This window comes from Ovis canadensis, chromosome 1, assembly GCF_042477335.2.
Source record: "Ovis canadensis isolate MfBH-ARS-UI-01 breed Bighorn chromosome 1, ARS-UI_OviCan_v2, whole genome shotgun sequence".
NCBI lineage: Eukaryota > Metazoa > Chordata > Mammalia > Artiodactyla > Bovidae > Ovis > Ovis canadensis.
Window position 1 is genome coordinate 127,618,181 of NC_091245.1, and position 20,835 is coordinate 127,639,015.

The following is a 20,835-nucleotide window of genomic DNA, read 5'->3' on the forward strand; positions in this document are numbered from 1 at the left end:
AGTGATAGAAGAAGGCAAGAATGATTGAGTGAGGGGAATGGACTAACATTTCATAACACAAAACTCTCATAAGGCTGTATGTGAAAAAATGAGTTTCTGGTCTAACTGAGGACTTCTGATTCTTCAGCCAAATCAAGTTGGTTACACTGTTAAAGTCTCCTCAATGGTGCTACTCAGGTAATTTCTTAGATATAGAAATGTAGCTTAAAAATCCTTGAATCAGCATTATCTTTAGATATGTTATTTCAGAAGCATTATCTTTAGATGTGTTATTTCAGAAGGCTTGGATGGTGATATTCTAGCAGCAAGAAGAATATCTGTAGCAGACTGGCCGGTAACTGCAGTATCTGGAGCCATATCCGCAGCCATATCTTGTCCCATAACCACAGCCATAATGGGAGCCGTAGCCACAGCCATAATAGGGGCTGAATCCACAGCCATATCCTGAGCCATATCCATAGCCAGTCCCATAACCACAGGTGTAATAGGGGCTGAACCCACAGCTATAGCTGTTTCCATAGCCATAGACGCAGGAGTTGCCGTAGTAGTTGCAACACATGTTGTCAAGGCAAGAGGATTCAGGTGAAGTGCAAGAGGATGTTTTCGAAATGTGTGTGTCTTCTCCTCCCCACGGACCTTTATATCCTGTCACTAATTGGCAGAGCATACCATTCATTCCCTGACATAGAAAACAAATATGGAAGCAACATTACGCACCAGCCACTGTTGACGGTCACTAATGGTTTCTTTTAAATGAGCTTGCTATTTTGGTGATTCCAGTTTTATTAAAGAGCATCATTTGAATTTTCACTGCCAAAGAATTGTCTCAGTAGAGTCATGTGCCCAAATAACAAATTTCTTGTCTGGGTTGGTTTTTTGGTTTGTTTGTTTTGTTTTGTTTTGTTTTTTGAGCTGTGTGAGCTATTTATCTAATTTGGATATTAACACCTTGTCGGCCACATCATTTGCAAGTATATTCTTCCAGTTCATGGTGGTCTTTTCATTTTTCAGCTACTTCCTTTTGCTGGGCAAAACCTTTTAAGTGTAATTATGTTCTGTTTGTTTATTTTAACTTCTAATTCTTTTGCCTTAGGAGACAGATCCAAAAATAGTTTTTACAATTTATGTCAAAGAGTGATCCTTTATGTTTTCTTCTAAGAGTTTTATATTCTCATGTCTTACATTTAGGTCTTTAACCCATTTTGAGTTTATTCTTGTATATGGTATGAGGCAATTTTCTAATCTCATAGTTTTACATATAGCTCTCCAGTTTTCCATGTAGCACTTGAAGAGACTGTCTTTTCACCATTGTATATTCTTGCCTCCTCTGTCATAGATTATGGAATTATTTCTGGCCTCTGTATTCTGTTCCACTGACCTGGGTCTGTGTGTGCATATGTGTGCTCAGTCATGTTCAACTCTTTGAGACCCTATGGACTGTAGCCCACTAGGCTCCTCTGTGCATGGAATGTTCCACGCAAGAATACTGGAGTGGCTTGCCATTTCCTACTCCAAGGGATCTTCCAGACCCAGGGATCAAACCCAGGTCTCTTGAGTCTCCTGTATTGGCAACCCATACCACGGTGACACTTGGGCAGCCCTGTTCTGGGGAAAACACCACACTGTAGTATTGTCTGAACTTTGGGACAGTTGTCCAGTTTTGTACTTTATTCTGAAGAGTTCTTTGGAAAGTGGGGATCTGTTCTAGTTTAAGATTATTTTTCTATGAATTTTAAGATTATTCTAATTCTGTGAATTAAAAATAATTTGTCCTACTACAATGAAAAATGTCATAGTTATTCTGATGGAGATTACATTAAATCTGTGGGCTTCTTTCGGTAGTGTGGCCATATTTAATATTCTTCCAATCCAAAGACAAAGGACATATTTTCATTTCTTTATATGATTTGCAATTTTGTTAATGAAAGTTTAATAATTTTCAGAGCATAGGTCTTTCACCTCTGTGTCTAGGTTTATTTCTAGGTATTTTTTTATGCAGTTTTATATGAGATTCATTCTACTTTCTCTTCTGAATGTTTTATTATGAGCTATAAAAAACATAGCAGATTTCTATATATTAATCTTGTATCATGCAGCTTACTGAATTTATTAGTTATTTATGGTTTGAGGGTAGAGATTTGATTTCACTACATAAGGTACAAAATCACTGCAGATGTTGACTGCAGCCATGAAATTAAAAGATACTTGCTCCTTGGAACAAAAGCTATGACCAACCTGGACAGCATATTAAAAAGCAGAGACTTTTTTTTTTTGCCAACAAAGGTCCATCTAGTCAAAGGTATGGTTTTTCCAGTAGTCATGTATGGATGTGAGAGTTGGATAATAAAGAAAGCTGAGCACTGAAGAATTGATGTTTTTGAACTGTGGTGTTGGAGAAGACCATTGAGAGTCCCTTGGACTGCTTGGAAATCAAACCAGTCAGTCCTAAAGGAAATCAGTCCTGAATATTCACTGAAAGGACTGGTGCTGAGGCTGAAACTCCAGTACTTTGGCCACATGATGCAAAGAACTGACTCATAGGAAAAGACCCTGATGCTGGAAAAGAGTGAAGGCAGGAAGAGAAAGTGACAACAGAGGATGAGATGGTTGGATGGCATCACCAAGGCGATGGACATGAGTTTGAGAAAGCTCTGGGAGTTGGTGATGGACAGGGAAGCCTGGTACTGCAGTTCATGGAGTCACAAAGAGTCGGACATGACTGAGCTACTGAACTGAAGTATAAAGTACTGTATCATGTACAAATAGTGAGTGTCACCTCTTCCTTTCCAGTCTGGATGCTTCTATTTCTTTTTCTTTTCTGACTGCTGTAGCTAGGACTTCCAGTTCTATCGTAAGTAGAAGTGGTAAGAGTGAGCATGATTGTCATGCTTCTGAACTTAGTAGGAAGGCTTTAATCTTTTCAATATGGACTATTATGTTGGTTGTGGGTTTGCCATAAATGAATAGCTTTTACTAAGCTATTTTTCCTCTACACCCACTTTGACCAGAGTTTCCATCATGAATGGATGTTGACTATTTCAAATGCTTTTTCTACATCTATCAAATGATGCTATGGTTTTTGTCTTTTTGTTGTTGTTAACGTGGTGTATGACACACATTGATCCAACCTTGTGAGTCTCAAATAAATCCAACTCAGTCATGCTATTTGATCCTTTCCATATTGCTGAATTTTGTTTGTTGATATTTTGATGGGAATTTTTGTATCAATTTTCATCAAATATCTTGAACTATCATCTTCTCTTTTATGTGGTCTCTTTCTCTGGATTTGATGCCAGCATAAGAGTGGCCTTGTGGAAGGAATGTGGAATTGGGCCCTCATCCTCAGTTCTTTGGAATAGTATGAGAATGATGGGTTTGTTTCTTCTTTCTCTATTTGCTAGAATTTCCCTTTGAAGCCCTCCAGACTCATGTCCATCGAGTCAGTGATGCCATCCAGCCATCTCATCCTCTGTCGTCCCCTTCTCCTCCTGCTCCCAATCCCTCCCAGTATCAGAGTCTTTTCCAATGAGTCAACTCTTCGCATGAGGTGGCCAAAGTACTGGAGTTTCAGCTTCAGCATCATTCCCTTCAAAGAAATCCCAGGGCTCATCTTCAGAATGGATTGGTTGGATCTCCTTGCAGTACAAGGGACTCTCAAGGGTCTTCTCCAACACCACAGTTTAAAAGCATCAATTATTTGGTGCTCAGCCTTCTTCACAGTCCAACTCTCACATCCATACATGACCACTGGGAAAACCATAGCCTTGGGGGCATAAAGAAAATATACCTTATTCCAAATTTTATCACTCTTCAATTTCTTTCCTTTTCTGTCATCATCACAGATTTTCTGGCATTCAGTTCACTTTTCAATACTACTGACAGCACACACTTTCTGTCCACAATATCCCTGAATTACTGAAAGATCTTCTATCTTTACCACACTAATTCTAATAACTTTCATTCAAATCTCTGGACAGTAGTGCAAAACAACTAAAACAATATCTTTTCTATACATCACTGAATAACCAACTCTGAGAATAGTTCCTAACATATAATTTGCACTTAATCAACATTTCTACAATAAAAACATAGATGAAGTTAAACATTTGTGTAGCAATTATAAACCATAAGATATTTGAATATATTATTTCCATTTTCTCATTTTCCTAAAGCTGAGTGTCTCAAATGTTCTTTGATTAAGGGAGTCGTACCATTTCAGATTTTGAAGGTATGTTGAGTTATTTTGTGAAAACTCTTTTCTAGATGTGTGAATTATCTCATACATGCCTAACAAATCACATTGTTACAAAACTTCATAAATTTTCTCCCATTTACACTTGCTACTGCCCTTTCTTTGCAATTGACATCAGCTCATTTGCCACAAGTTGAAAATACCTCCCTGAACTAGCTCCCTAATACTTCAACTTTTACTCTCTTTTGCATTTACCTATTTTATTCCCTCCACTCAAAATTGTCAGTTCCAAATCATCTGAATTATTTATTCTGTTTGTTTTTCTATATGCACGGGCTGGAATATAAACACTGTGAAAGCAAGAGGCTTGTCATTAATTCACCTACATTGCCTTCACTGTCTAATTTGAGACCCTTTCAAAAATACTCAAAACTGTCAGTTAAGTGATTGAAATCAATTTCCTCAACCTCGGTATATGCAAATACATAGGCAATTACATCAAAACAGACAAAATGAGTAGATTTCTAGTATTACTTTTCTGTTGCTTAGTTCTTTATTCTCATGTTCTTAATTCCTATATCTAATTCTAATTCTCATGAACCTGGAAAGTGTCTCTTCCATTCTTTTAAGCACTCAGGTCATCTTTTGTCTACCTTAGACTTTACATCAACTTCCTCAATAAAGTGGCATTCTTCCTCCTCTTTCCCCTTTAGTTCCATCCTAGACACGGTGGGATTTACAAAGCACAGTTCTGAAATACTGGGAGACTTGTGCTTGGGAATGTGAGGGCCTGAGTACATGGGATACAAGAAACAGGTGGGGAAGACACTATTTCTGACACAGATATGGAAAGAAATGTTTGCATTACATCAAAGAAGAACTGAAACTTCATGCATCATGTTTGCCCCATTTTCAACTGAGTCTACAATGCCTGGAAAAAGAGTAATTCACAAGCAAGTACACAGAGATTTGATAGAAACAATGAATCATTTTTATTGAGAACAAGTGATTTTGTTAGGATCATCAATACAGTCATAACAGAGAATCAGAGAATAAAGATGAACATTTGCAGAAGAGGCAGAGATATTACCAAGAAGCTTCAGGGCTCAAAGATGCCAATCTAAAGTGGATATTTGCAGGTCAAATCCTCTGTCAGGCATGTGATTTCTTGCAAGTGGAAATCGTGGGTTATAAATCCTTGAATCAGCATTATCTTTAGAGGCTTCATCTCAGAGGCAAAAAGGGCTTAGATGGTGAGGTTCTAGCAGCAAGAAGAATAACATCTCCTGTAGCAAACTGGCCAGTAGCTGCCATAGCCAGAGCCATATCCACAGCCATACCTGGTTCCGTAGCCACAGCCATAATAGGGGCCAAATCCACAGCCATATCCTGTCCCATATCCACAGCCATATCCTGAACCATATCCACAGCCATATCTGGTTCCATAACCACAGCTATAATAGGGGCTGAACCCACAGCTATAGCTGTTTCCACAGCCATAGCCACAGGAGTTGCCGTAGTAGTTACAACACATGTTGTCAAGGGAAGAGGATTCAGGTGGACTGCAAGAGGATGTTTCTGAAGTGTGTGTGTCTTCTCCTTCCCTTGGACCTTTATATACTGTCAGTAATTGGCAGAGCATACCATCCATTCCCTGACATAGGCAGCAAATATGGAAGCAACATTATGAGCCAGTCACTGTTGACCTATAATGCTTTGCTTAAAATAGCTTCTTATTTTGGAGACTCATTTCACTTAAAGAGCATCATTTTAATTTTCCTCTGCCAAAGAATTTCTCACTTGAATCATGTGCCCAATAACAGATACCTATTTTCAAAACCTCCTATTTAATATATATCTTCTTTTAAAAGGTTGATTCATGTCAATGTATGGCAAAACCAATACAGTATTGTACAGTAAAAAACATAAAATTTAAATTAAAAAAAATAAGAAAATAAAAGGTTTAGGAGGAAATGATAAAAAAAATCCCCTTAACTTTTTCTTTTTTATTTTTGCATCTACCTCTGATCACTTGAAAACAAATGTGTCTCTTCATTTTCTTGAATCATTGTAACGTCTTGCCAGAGTTCTTCACCCAGATACTTACTTCCCGATACCAATTGGTATCTTGTTGTAGAACTCAAGGATGCTCCTAATTCTCCAGGGCACAGAACAATATGTAATAACTAAAAGAAAAATAATCCAGAATGTCAGTAGTACTGAGAATAGAAACATTACAGTATAGCTGTGTGTTTGCAAATAAGTTTCTCTCTCTATGGATGTCTAAATCCAAACATACTCTTCCTTCTCACTCTTAACTAAACATCTGAACTTTCTATTGCCAAACAAGTAGCCAAAAAATATGTAGCTTTTTAAATTCAGTTCAGTTCAGTTCAGTTCAGTCACTCAGTAATGTCCTATTCTTTGCCACCTCATGGACTACAGCAAGCCAGGGTACCTGTCCATCGTCAACTCCCAGAGCTTGCTCAAACTCATGTCCATTGAGTTGGTGAGGCCATCCAACCATCTCATCCTCTGTTGTCCTGTTCTCCTCCTGCCTTCAATCTTTCGCAGCATCAGGGTCTTTTCCAATGAGTCAGTTCTTCGCATCAGGTAGCCAAAGTATTGGAGACGTAGCTTCAGGATCAGTCCTTCCAATGAATATTCAGGACTGATTTCCTTTAGGATGGACTGGTCTGATCTCCTTGCAGTCCAAGGGAATCTCAATAGTCTTCTCCAACAACACAGTTCAAAAGCATCAATTCTTCAGCACTCAGCTTTCTTTATACTTCAAATCTCTCATCTATACATGACTACTAGAAAAACCATAGCTTTGAGAAGACAGACGTTTGTTGGCTAAGTAATGACTTTGCTTTTTAATGTGCTATCTAGGTTGGTCCTAGATTTTCTTCCAAGGAACAAGCGTCTTTTAATTTCATGGCTGCAATCACCATCTGCAGTGATTTTGGAGCCCAAGAAAATAGTCTCTCACTGTTTCCATTGTTTCCCCATCTATTTGCCATGAGCTGATGGGACCAGATGCCATGATCTTAATTTTTCAAATATTGAGTTTTAAGCCAATTTTTTCATTCTCCACTTTCACTTTCATCAAGAGACTCTTCAGTTCCTCTTCACTTTCTGCCATAAGGGTGGTGTCATTTGTATATCTGAGGTTATTGATATTTCTCCCAGCAATCTTGATTCCAGCTTGTGCTTCATCCAGCCTGGTACTTTGCATGGTGTACTCTGCTTAGAAGATACATAAGCAGGGTAACAGTATACACCCTTGACTTACTGCTTTCCCAATTTGGAACCAGTTCATTGTTTCATGTCCAGTTCTAACTATTGCTTCTACAGATTTCTCAGGAGATGGCTAAGGAGGTCTGGTATTCCCATCTCTTTCAGAATTTTCCACAGTTTGTTGTGATCCACACAGTCAAAGGCTTTGGCATAGTCAATAAAGCAGAAGTAGATGTTTTTCTGGAACTCTCTTGCTTTTTCTATATTAAAGTTGGTTTTATTTTTGCTTATCTCACTTGCTTAGGTGTACCACTATCTTTCATAATCAAGCAGATTCCAATACTTGTTATTTTTTACAGTAAGAACCACAAAATCTTCTATTGTACACTCAAATTTCAACCACATTGAGATGAGTAGTGATCCAGTACTTTATTGAATGCCTTCAGAAGGAACTTTCATCAAGCTTCTGATTCCATTTCTGAGAATTTTCAGTATTAGGCATTATAATCTTCTGACTCTGCTATGTTTAATCATGAATGATAGGCATAAAGAAAATATATCCTCCTTCCAATCATCATTATGCTTCAGTTTTCTTACCTTTTCTGTCCTCCTTGCAATTTGTAATTTTAAGTCTGCTTCACAAATTCTCTACAGTAAACATTTTGCTTTTCAATGCCACTGCCAAAGCAGAATTTCTGGCCACAATTCCCCTGGTTTACTGAAAAGACTTCCATCTTTATTGCATTATTTCTAAACCTTTTCACTCAAGCCTCTCCATACCTAATGATGCCTGCAGAACCACCTCTATTCTGTGCATCATGGAATAACCAGCTCTGGTTGTAATACCTTGCACATAAGCTGGGCTCAATTAATATTTCTCTAATAAAAAATTGATAGATTAAGTCGAATTTCTGTTCAAATATTTGTGTGTCATTTACAAACTAATAGATATTTGGATTGATTCTCACTATTTTGTCATTTCACTGAGCTGAATGTCTCACCTGTTCTTTCACTAGTTAAAGTATGAAAGGGTTAGTTGTCCAGATGTGTCCAGCTCTTTGCAAACCCCATGGACTGTAGCCTGCCAGGTTCCTCTATCCATGGAATACTTCAGGCAGGAATGTTGGGTTGGATAGTCATTGCCTTCTGCAGGGGATCTTCCCAACCCAAGGACTGATCCCAGGTCTGCACTGCAGGCAGATTCTTTACTGTCTGAGCCACCAAGGAAGCCCTCTTTAACTAAGGGAGTCACACCGTTTCAAATTTTGAAGGTATGTTAAGAGTTAGTTTGTGAAGACTCTTTACTGGGTAAGTAAGCTGTCTCATACATGCTTACTAAATCGTATTCTTTCAAAACTTCGTGGACTTCTTTTCCCCTTTACATTTGCTACTGTCCTTTTGAATCTCTCTTTGCAATTGGCATGAGATATCACAAGGTGAAAATATCTCCCTGAAATATCTCTTTAATGCTTCAATCCTTACTCTCTTTCCCACTAAGCAGTTTTAATCCCACATCCCAACTGTCAGTTTGAAATTATCTTAATTATTTTTCATTTTTTTATTCCTCACCTACTAAAATGTAAACACTGTGCGAGTAGAAAGTTTTTCTATAATTTTTCTACTTTGTCTTCAGTGTCTAGGATGAGACCCTTTCAAAACTACTCAAAACTATTGATCAACTAAGTGATTGAAAACAATTTCAACATCAATATATGCAAAGAAATACATTTGCATTTCCATCAAAAGCAGATGATATGATAGAATGTTTTGACTTTTGCATGCATTCTTTAGTCTCATGTGTTTGACACCTATCTCTGCTTCTTATTTCTCATATATGCTGGAAATTTCCGTTCCTTTCCATTATTCCTTTAAGTACTCAGGCCACCTCTTGTTTATTTTGGAATTTGCATTAACTTCCTGAATAAAGTATCATTCCTCCTCTCTTTCACCTCCAGCTCCACCCCAGACACAGAGAGATTTGCAAAGTCCAGTCCTGAAATACTGAGATTTCTGCTTATATATGTGAGTGCCTAAGCTGAGCACCAGAGAATTGATACTTTTGAACTGTGGTGTTGGAGAAGACTCTTGAGAGTCCCTTGGACTGCAAGATCCAACCAATCCTTTCTAAAGGAGATCAGTCCTAGGTGTTCTTTGGAAGAAATGATGCTAAAGCGGAAACTCCAGTACTTTGGCTACCTCATGCAAAGAGTTGACTCATTGGAAAAGACTGATGCTGGGAGGGATTGGGGTCAGGAGGAGAAGGGGACAATAGAGGATGAGATGGCTGGATGGCATCACCAACTCAATGGACATGAGTTTTAATGAACTCCGGGAGCTGGTGATGGACAGGGAGGCCTGGCGTGCTGCAGTTCATGGGGTCGCAAAGAGTCGGACACAACTGATCAACTGAAATGAACTGAACTGAACTGAAGTATGTGAAAAACAAGAAATAGGTGGGAAAGACATTATTTCTGATGCAGGTATAAAAAGAAATGCTTATATGAAGGACTCAAAGTTCAGCTTCACATTTGCTCAGTTTTCAATAGAGGCCATAACACCTCAAAACAAAAATTATTCTCAAGCAAATACACAGAGATTTGTTAGAAACAATGAACTGTTTTTATTGATAACAATGGACTTCCCCAACAGTAGGGTATTAGGATCGTTACTCCAGAGGGTCAGAGATTAAGGGAGTAAATGTTAACATTGGGAAAAAAGACAGATGATACTACCATGGAGCTTCTGACCTCAAAGATGCCAGTCTTAAGAATGGGTAGTCGAAGGTCAAAGCTCTGTCTTGCATGTAATTTCTTGCATATAGAAATCATGACTTTTCAGTCCTTGAATTAGCATTATCTTAGATGTGTGGTTTCAGACGTAAATGGTGTTTTAGGTGGTGATACTCTAGCAGCAAGAAAAATAGCATCTCCTGTAGCAGACTGGCCCGTAACTGTTGTAGCCAGAGCCATATCCACAGTCACAGCAGGAGCCGTATCCACAGCCGTATCTGGTTCCATAACCACAGCCATAATAAGGGCTCAATCCGCTGCCATAGCTGTTTTCACAGCCATAGCCATGGGAGTTTCCATAGTAGTTACAACGCATGTTGTCAAGGGGAGCAGATTCAGGTGGACTGCAAGGCGATGGTTCTGAAGTGTGTGTGTCTTCTCCTTCCCATGGACCTTTATATGCTGTCAGTAATTGGCAGAGCATACCATCCATTCCCTGACATAGACAACAAATATGGAAGCAACCATGATGTGCCGGTCACTTTTGACAATCGATAATTTGCCTAAAGTAGCTAGTTATTTTGGAGATATTTAAAGAGCATCATTTTAATTTGCTCTGCAAGATAATTTTTTCATTAGAATCATGTGCCTCTAAACAGATACCCATTTTTAAAGTTTCCTATCATTTAATATATATCTTATATTAAAGATATGAGAAGCAACGTAGAAAAATTTTGCCCCTTTTCTATCTCTTCTTTCTTAAATCATTTGCCTCTGACCATAAGACAAGAATATTTCTACCTCCTTTCTTGAATCATTACAAATTCATTTATAGAAGCCAAAGATGCTGATGATTCTGCATTCACAAAGAAGCCCCCAACAAGAAACATTCTTGTCCAAACTGTCAATAGTGTTAAGAATAGAAATCTTGTTTTATAGCTACATATTTATAAATGCTTCTCTATCTGTAGATGCCTAAATCCAAACATATCCTGTCTTCTCCATCTAAACAAACAAACACATTCAATCATCAAACATGTAGTCAAAATTGTTTTGTTATTGACCTTTTCTGCATATCTTACTTGTACAGATTTTACTTTCATATCACCTATTTCAGAATCAGGTAGGTGCCATTTTTTAAAAAATTTAACTATATTTGATTTACAATATTGTGTTAGTTTTGGGTGTAGAGCATAATGATTCAGTATTTTTGAAGATTATAGTCTAATAAAAATTATTACAACATAATAAATAATTCACCATGCCATATAGTATATCTTTATTGCTCATCTATTTTATAAACAGTTGTTTACATCTGCTAATCCATTGGCACTAACGTTCCTTCCCCTTTGCTATCTCCTTTCATAACCAAAAGATTGTTTTCTATATCTTTGGGTCTCTTTCTGTCTTACATATGCATTCATTTTAAAATTTTAGAGTTTTCATATAACTGAAGTATACAGTATTTGTTTTCCTCTATCTGCCTTATTCCTCTGCCCAAACATCTTTCACTAAGCATATTCTCTAGATCCATCCATTTTGCTGCAAACTGTAGTATTTTATTTTTATGTCTGAGTAATATTCCATGATGTGTATATGTACACCATATCTTCTTAAATGAGCTGAGAGACGTTCGAGTTGCTTCCATATGTGAGCTATTATAAACAGTATTGCTATGAACCCTGGAGTGTATGTATCTTTTGAAGTTAGTGTTTTCACTTTTTCTGGATAGGTAACCAGGGGTAGAACTGCTGGATTATATGGCTGTCCTATTTTTAGTTTTTTATGGAACCTGCATACTGATTTCCATAGTGGTTGAACCAATCATTTACATTCCCCAAGAGTGTTCAACTGGTTCCTTTTCCCATATCCTCTAAAACTTCTGATATTTACTGATTGCTTTGGTGATAGGTATTCTGACAGATGTGACTTGATATTGCATTATTGTTTAAATTTGCATTTTCTGATACTTGGTATTATTGAGCATCTTTTCTTGTCCTGTCAGCCATCTGTGTGTTCTATGTGCCTTTTTATGCCAATACTATGCTATTTTGATTACTGTAGTTTTACAATATAGTCAGTTTGGGTGAGTTATAGCTCCAGCACTATCGTTTTTTTCTGAAGAGTGATTTGCCAACAAGTGGTCTTTTGTTGTTCTAGTTTTAAGACTATTTTTCTATGAATTTTAGAATTATTTAAGGATTATTGTAGTTCTGTGAATTTTAGGGTTTTTTTTTTTTTGGTCTAGTTCTATGAAAAATATCATGGGTACTTTGATAGAAATTGCATTAAATCTGTAGATTTCTTGGAATATTCACTTCAGTTCAGTTCAGTCCCTCAGTTGTGTCTGACTCTTTGCGACCCCATGAATCGCAGCACGCCAGGCCTCCCTGTCCATCACCAACTCCTGGAATTCACTCAGACTCACGTCCATTGAGTCAGTGATGCCATCCAGCCATCTCATCCTCTGTTGTCCCCTTCTCCTCCTGCCCCTAATCCCTCCCAGCATCAGAGTCTTTTCCAATGAGTCAAATCTTTGCATGAGGTGGCCAAAGTACTGGAGTTTCAGCTATAGCATCATTCCTTCCAAGGAAATCCCAGGGCTGATCTCCTTCAAAATGGACTGGTTGGATCTCCTTGCAGTCCAAGGGACTCTCAAGAGTCTTCTCCCACATCTCAGTTCAAAAGCATCAATTCTTTGGCTCTCAGCTTTCTTCACAGTCCAACTTTCACATCCATACATGACCACAGGAAAAACCATAGCCTTGACTAGACGGACCTTTGCTGGCAAAGTAATATCTCTGCTTTTCAATATGCTATGTAGGTTGGTTATAACTTTCCTTCCAAGGAGTAAGCATCTTTTAATTTCATGGCTGCAATCACCATCTGCAGTGATTCTGGAGCCCCCCAAAATAAAGTCTGACACTGTTTCCCCTGTTTTCCCATCTATTTCCCATGAAATGATGGGACCAGATTCCATGATCTTAGTTTTCTGAATGTTGAGCTTTAAGCCAACATTTTCACTCTCCTCTTTCACTTTCAAATAGAGGCTTTTTAGTTCCTCTTCTCTTTGTGCCATAAGGGTGGTGTCATCTGCATATCTGAGGTTATTGATATTTCTCCTGATAATCTTGATTCCAGCTTGTGCTTCTTCCAGCCCAGAGTTTCTCATGATGTACTCTGCATAGAAGTTAAATAAGCAGGGTGACAATATACAGCCTTGACGCACTCCTTTTCCTATTTGGAGCCAGTCTGTTCCATGTCCAGTTCTAACTGTTGCTTCCTGACTTGCATACAGGTTTCTCAAGAGGCAGGTCAGGTGGTCTGGTATTCCCATCTCCTTCAGAATTTTCCACAGTTTATTGTGATCCACACAGTCAAAGGCTTTGGCATAGTCAAGAAAGCAGAAATAGATTTTTTTCTGGAACTCTCCTATTATAGCCATTTTAATAATAGTAACTTTTCCAATGCAAGGGACTGGGATATCTTTCCATTTTTGCGTATCATTTTCAATTTTCTTTATCAAAGTTTGTGGTTTTCAGAAGATACTTCTTTCACTTCCTTAAGTTGATTCCTAGGTATCGTTTGTAGAACCAATTAAATAAGATTGTTTTTACTCTCACTTCCTAGTATTTCATGATTAGTGTATAGAAACACAACACATTTCTCTATACTAATCTCGTAACATACAATCTACTGAACTAACTTATTAGTTCTAATAGGTTTCAGTGGAGACTTTAGACTTCTTATACAAAGTACATCATCTGCAAGTAGTGATAGTGTTACCTTTTTCTTTCCAATACATTTTATTTCTTCTTGTCTGCTGCAGCTAGAATGTCCAATTCTACTTTAAATAGAAGTGGTGAGAATGAGCATCCTTATCTTATTCCTGAATTTAGCAGGAAAGATTTCACCTTTTCACCAATGAGTATTATGTTGGCTGTGAATTTGTCATAAACAGTCTTTATTATATTCAGACATTTCTCCCTAAACCACCTAGATGATAGTTTTTAACTTGAATGGATGCCGATTTTTTAAAAACTATTTTTTCTTATTTATTGAAATGACCATGTATTTTCTGTCTTTTTTTTGTTAACATAGGTGTATCACATTGATTGATTTGCATATGTTAAACTGTCTTTGTGACCCTGGATTAAATCCAACTTGATCACGGTGAATGACACTTCTTTGTATTTTTTAATTTGGTTTGCTAACATTTTGTTGAGCTTTTTTGTTTGTGTGTGTGGGTTTTTTTTTTTCTTGTTTTTGGTAATGTTTTTCTCTAGTTTGGTAGCAGGAAAATGGTGGTCTAGTATTGGAATAAATTAGGGAATGTTCCCTCATCTTCAATTAGTTGGAATAGTTTGAGAAAGATAAACATAAGTTATTTTATATATGTTTGGTATAATTCCCCTGGAAATTTTTTGAATTGCTGCTTTAATTTCACTTCTGGTGATCAGTCTGTTCGAATTATGTTTCTTCTTAACTCAGTCATGGTATGCTCTGTGTTTCTAGAAATTTGTGTTTCTTCTAGCTTATCCAATTTGTCAGTATATAACTGTTAACTGTATTCTCTTATGATTTTTCCTATGTCTGTGGTATCTCCCAGTCCTAGGGATTGCAAGGTAGAAAAAAATATTCCTTGAGGAGAAAATCTATGAGGTGGAGTGAAGTGAAGTGAAAGCTATTCAGTCGTGTTGAACTCTTTGTGACATGTTAGACTATAGCCTGCCAGGCGCCTCTGTCCATGGAATTCTCCAGGCAAGAATACTGGAGTGCATAGCCATTCCATTCTCCAGGGGGTATTTTCAACCCAGCGATCACACCCAGGTCTTTTATATCTTCTGCACCGCATGCAGATTCTTTACCATCTGAGCCACCAGAAAAGTCCATATATAGTCCTAATTACGGGAATCTTTAGAACATATTTCACATGGATATTTAAAACCTACTGTTTAATAAGCCTTTGATCTTGACTAAAATGTCTTACTGCAAGATGATACTTAATTTGAGTTATCAAAATAGACTCTAGAGAAGGCGTTCTCACCGAGGGCGCGCTGTCCCTCACCCGGATCATCTCTCCTTCGGGCCCATGGAGGCGCTCCAGGAGCCGCCAGTCCTCAGCTGAGTGGGAGGGGTCTGCAGTACAGGTAAGCAGACCACCACACAGGAGCATGTGCTAGAAATAAAATATTTTCCTACTATGGACTGATCTTTTTACTCCTGTGGAGTTTCAAAAATATTGATATCAAATTTTTACATAAACATGTTCCCAAGACATATGCTTTAAAAATGTAACATAAAGTTATTCTTTAATTTCTGAGCATGAAAATATGCATGATTCCATGCCCATTATGTTGACATGATGTTAACACTATATTTTGGGTAATAAATTACTATACAAAATGGCTCAGTCAGAGTGCAAAAAGTCAATAACAGGTAATTTATATTCTGAGGGGTTTTGCTTCCTCATCATAAAAGGGTGTTTAATTAGGGCATACGTATGTGTATACCATAGAATGACTTCTTTTATGTTACAAAGCTATTATATTAAATTCAGACTAAATCAGGATTACGGTACAAATAAACATGGGTATTTTAAAGCTATTAAACATGAATTTAAAACTACAGAATAAGAAAAATGAGGTTTCAAAAATTTAATTTTTATTAGACTATAGTTGATTTACAGTGTTGTGCTAGTTTCTGCTATACAGCAAAGTGAATCAGTCATATACATACCTATATCCACTCCTTTTTCAGATTCTGTTCTTATATAGGTCGTTACAGAATATTGGGTAGAGTTCCCTGTGCTATACAGTAGATTTTTATTAGTTATCTATTTTATATATAGTAGTGTGAATATGTAATTTTCAACCTCCCAGTTTATCCCCCTCTGTCCCCCCTTCCCCTCACCACCCCTTGGTAACCATGCTTGTTTTCTACTTTTGTGATTCTATTTCTGTTTTATAAATAGCTTCATTTGTACTATTATTTTTAGATTTCATAGAAATCTAAAGAAATATCATATATTTGTCTTTCTATGTCTGACATACTTCACTCTGTATAAGAATTTCTAGGACCACCTTGTAATTGCAAAAACAAATTATTTAAAATTAAAATTTATGTTTGGGTTCTAAAAAGTGCATATTTAAATAACATGTATTAAATGATAATCACAAAAATAAATATATATAGCCAAGAGGGGGGAAAAAAGGAAAGTGAGATAAAGGGAATAACATTTATTGAGTAAAATTCCCGACCAGAACACTAAATAGATATGAAACATAAGGAAAACAGTTATATAAAAATAGTTAAGCCTCATTTTAGAAAGAAGAAATTTGCATTTAGAAAATTTAACCATATACTCAAACGTCTTTACAGTATATGTGGCTCTCCAATGTTTGAATACATGTTTGATTTGATTCATCCATTTTTATGAAAGAATACTGAGTCCAAATTATGTATCAGGGACTGTACTTAGAGCTGGTTTCAAGGATGCACAGAATGGGAGTTGAGTTGTCTTTACTGTTTTAAGCCAGTATCCAGAGATCTGAATGGAAAGGTATTAGAAATAATGCAACAAAGATAAAAGAGCTTTTCAATAATCCAGGGATACGGTGACCAGAGAGTGTGTTGGCTGTGGCACTGAAAAGTAAGGTGTCTGTACCAGAGAATTTGTCAAGTAGAATTTATAGTTTTGCATTTCAAGGTGGACAGAAAAGGTAAGAAACTGAAGGATAAAAAAAATGGAATGGGAATATATGTTCTTAATGTTTATGGTTAGGGATGAAACATAGCAGAGTGTCAGATTAGACCAGTGACCAATATCAGAAAAATAGGTAGAATGATTTCTTAACTGAAGGAAAAATGTCTGATAGTGAAACTTCTCAACAATTGAAGTTGGCAGCCTTGTGAAAATCCCTGCTAAAGACATTCAGTAAAGTGCTCAACCACGACTTATTCCTTTGTTGTTGAAATTCAAGTGTATCCAGTGGAAAGAATGATCTTGACTTTATACTCCCTTCCAATTCAGATCTCATGGTTGTTAAAGTGAAAAATAATCTAAATTTTGGAGTTTGCCAGATTCTGAAAATGAGATTTAAATAAAACATAGAAACTAAGATAAGCAAAAAAAAAAAAAGTCCCCCTACCCTAACAAATAAAGCAACATGTTTTCTTTGGACTGAAAGAAGTTTGGTCATTAAAGTCTGAATGTTTGATATGAAGTTACATTTCAATCAGTGAGGCAAGACATAGTTTCAAAAAACTTTGACAAGTGCTTTGATAAGAACCAAGAGGTGGTGATGGTGGCTTAGTTGCTAGGTCATGTCAGACTCTTTGCAACCCCATGGACTATATAGCCCGCCAGGCTCCTCTGTCCTTGGGATTTCCCAGGCAAGAACACTGGAGGGGGTTGCAATTTCCTCCTTCAGAGGATCTTCTAGAGCCAGGGATCGAACCCACATCTCTTGCATTGCAGGCAGATTCTTTCCTGAGCCACCAGGGAAGCCCCAGGAGCCAAGAGGAGGATGATCCAGTTCAGACAATAGCACGGAGGAAAGGCATCTCACAGGAGCTGATTACAGATCTGAGTTTTCAGTACAAATAGTTTTTTTTTTTTAAGCAGAGAAATTTGGTGGCAAGAAAAATATTAACATTAGAAGGAATGATACTCATTTTCCTCCTTTACATGTTGAAAAGGTAAGTGTGTTAGAGAGGATTATTTAGAAGAAAGGAGACATATATTTCAAAGTCACAATGAACATTTTTGTAGAAGGTTGAGAACTTCTGATTAATGTACATATGAATAAGGATAAAATTGAGTTTTGTGGTACTTGATGTCATGAATATACTAGGAACTGAAGATGGGCTTTTGCTGTAAGTATCAAAGTGACCCTACTTACCTTTAGCCTTTGAACTAAATGTGTAAGGAACAGTAGTGATAGAAGAAGGCAAGAATGATTGAGTGAGGGGAATGGACTAACATCTCATAACACAAAACTCTGATAAGGCTGTATGTGAAAAAATGAGTTTCTGGTCTAACTGAGGACTTCTGATTCTTTAGCCAAATCAAGTTGATTACACTGTTAAAGTCTCCTCAATGGTGATACTCTGGTAGCTAAAAAAAAAGGGAGAAAAAGAGGGCTGCCCCACTTGAACAGGCCCTTCCCCTGCCTGGTGCACGGATGAAGAAAATATAAGAAGGAACACATACAGCACACTGTCTCCACAACTATAAGTATTCACTCTTCCGGGGAAAGACTCTGTTTCGAATTATCAGATACTGATCAGATTCTTAGGATTCTCTTACCTTGGGCATGGGGTATCTCTTCACGGCTGCTCCAGCAAAGCACAGCCGCTGCTCCTTACCAGGATGAGGGGTATCTCCTCTCACCGCCCTTCTTGACCTTCAGCTATTTCTGCTTTATTGACTATGCCAAAACCTTAGACTGTGTGGATCACAATAATCTGTGGAAAATTCTGAAAGAGATGGGAATACCAGACCACCTAACCTGCCTCTTGAGAAATCTGTATGCAGGCCAAGAAGCAACAGTTAGAACTGGACATGGAATAACAAACTGTTTCCAAATAGGAAAAGGAGTATGTCAAGGCTGTATATTGTTACCCTGCTTATTTAACTTATATGCAGTGTACATCAAGAGAAACGCTGGACTGGAAGAAAACAAGCTGGAATCAAGATTATCAGGAGAAATATCAATAACCTCAGATATGCAGATGACACCACCCTTATGGCAGAAAGTGAAGAGGAGCTAAAAAGCCTCTTGATGAAAGTAAGAGGAGGGTGAAAAACTTGGCTTAAAGCTCAACATTCACAAAACAAAGATCATGGCATCTGGTTCCATCACTCCATGGGAAATAGATGGAGAAACAGTGGAAACAGTGTCAGACTTTATTTTTTGGGGATCCAAAATCACTGCAGATGGTGATTGTAGCCATGAAATTAAAAGACGCTTATTCCTTGGAAGAAAAGTTATGACCAACCTAGATAGCATATTGAAAAGCAGAGATATTTCTTTGCCGACTAAGGTCCGTCTAGTCAAGGCTATGGTTTTTCCTGTGGTCATGTATGGATGTGAGAGTTGGACTGTGAAGAAGGCTGAGTGCCAAAGAATTGACGCTTTTGAAGTGCGGTGTGGAGAAGACTCTTGAGAGTCCCTTGGACTGCAAGGAGATCCAACCAGTCCATTCTGAAGGAGATCAACCCTGGGTGTTCTTTGGAAGGAATGATGCTAAAGCTGAAACTCCAATACTTTGGCCACCTCATGCGAAGAGTTGACTCACTGCAAAAGACTCTGATGCTGGGAGGGATTGGGGGCAGGAGGAGAAGGGGACAACAAAGGATGAGATGGCTGGATGGCATCACTGACTCGATGGAGGTGAGTCTGAGTGAACTCTGGGAGTTGGTGATGGACAGGGAGGCCAGGCATGCTGCGATTGATGGGGTCGCAAAGAGTCGGACACGACTGAGCGACTGAACTGAACTGAACTGAACTGATCCGATTCTTAGGATTTGAGGAGAATCAGACAAGGCAGGGGTAAGGAATGCAGAAAGGGTAGGAGAAAACGGACAGGAAGTTGCAATGATGCAGGAAAGGAGACTGGAATATTCCTTCCCCTGTGGTCAGAAGCAGGTATTTTGGAAAAATGAGAGAGAAAGGGAGGCAAACTTTCTGACATTCCCCAACAAGCTTGTTTTATAAGGTATCTGTTAAATGATAGGAGGTTTTGAAAATGATCAGCTTTGGGTCACACGATTCTACTAAGACAGTTTGTCAGCAGAACAAATTAAAGTGAAGCTCTTAAAATGAAACAGGAGTCTCCAAAATAATGAGCTACTTTAAGCAAACATTATTGATTGTCAGTGGGAACGTGACTGGCTCATCATGTTGCTTCCATGTTTGTTGTCTATGTCAGGGAATGAATGGTATGCTTTGCCAATTACTGACAGTATATAAAGGTCCAAGGGAAGGAGAAGACACACACACTTCAGAAACATCCTCTTGCAGTCCACCTGAATCCTCTTGCCTTGACAACATGTGTTGTAACTACTACGGCAACTCCTGTGGCTATGGCTGTGGATATGGAAGTAGATACGGCTGTGGATATGGCTCAGGATACGGCTGTGGATATGGGTCAGGATATGGCTGTGGATATGGGACAGGATACAGCTGTGGATTTAGGCCCTTTTATGGCTGCAGTTATGGAACCAGATATGGCTGTGGATATGGCTCTGGCTATAGCAGCTACTGGCCAGTTTGCTACAGGAGATGTTATTTTTGCTGCTAGAACATCACCATCTTAGCCTAGTCTGCTTCTGAAATGAGGAATCTAAAGATAATACTGCTTTGAGGATCTGTAACCCGTGATTTCTACTTGCAAGAAATTGCAAGTATGCTTGACTGAGGCTTTGACCTCCAACTACTCATTTTTAGATTGATGTCTTTGAGGTCTGAAGTTCAATGGTGATATCATCTGACTCTTCCGAATGTTAGCCTTTACTCCTTAATCTCTGAGTCTCTGTTATGACTGTGTTATTGATCCTAACATTCTATAGCCTGGATAACTCCTCATTCTCAATAAAAATGACTCATTGCTTCTAAAAAATCTTTGTGTACTGTTTATGAATTAGTCTTTTGTGAGGTACTATGGCCT

At 37.9% G+C, this 20,835-nt stretch overlaps 2 protein-coding genes across 2 annotated transcripts; one reads left to right on the top strand and one right to left on the bottom strand.

Moving 5' to 3' along the window:
* Positions 1-298: 298 nt before the first annotated feature.
* LOC138439114 (keratin-associated protein 6-2-like) lies at positions 299-5,726 on the bottom strand. The gene is made up of 3 exons (XM_069587433.1): positions 5,459-5,726; positions 4,846-4,982; positions 299-679 (listed from the first exon to the last, which is right to left on the bottom strand). The coding sequence occupies exons 1-3, from the start codon at positions 5,724-5,726 to the stop codon at positions 299-301; spliced, it is 786 nt and encodes a 261-aa protein (XP_069443534.1).
* Positions 5,727-20,217: 14,491 nt separating this feature from the next.
* KRTAP21-1 (keratin associated protein 21-1) lies at positions 20,218-20,469 on the top strand. Its single transcript, XM_069572314.1, has one exon. It carries the CDS (start codon positions 20,218-20,220, stop codon positions 20,467-20,469), a length of 252 nt encoding a protein of 83 aa, XP_069428415.1.
* The last annotated feature ends 366 nt before the right edge of the window (positions 20,470-20,835 follow it).

What these genes read in the sequence shown, in the direction of transcription:
- KRTAP21-1 (XM_069572314.1), top strand. Translation starts at nt 20,218, where the DNA reads ATGTGTTGTAACTACTACGGCAACTCCTGTGGCTATGGCTGTGGATAT.
- LOC138439114 (XM_069587433.1), bottom strand. Translation starts at nt 5,726, where the DNA reads ATGTGTTGTAACTACTACGGCAACTCCTGTGGCTATGGCTGTGGAAAC. An exon ending in GAGATGTTATTCTTCTTGCT is followed by an intron (nt 4,983 to 5,458) that starts GCTAGAACCTCA and finishes CCATGTACTCAG; the next exon opens with GCCCTCACATTCCCAAGCAC. An exon ending in AAGTTGATGTAAAGTCTAAG is followed by an intron (nt 680 to 4,845) that starts GTAGACAAAAGA and finishes TTTCTATGTCAG; the next exon opens with GGAATGAATGGTATGCTCTG.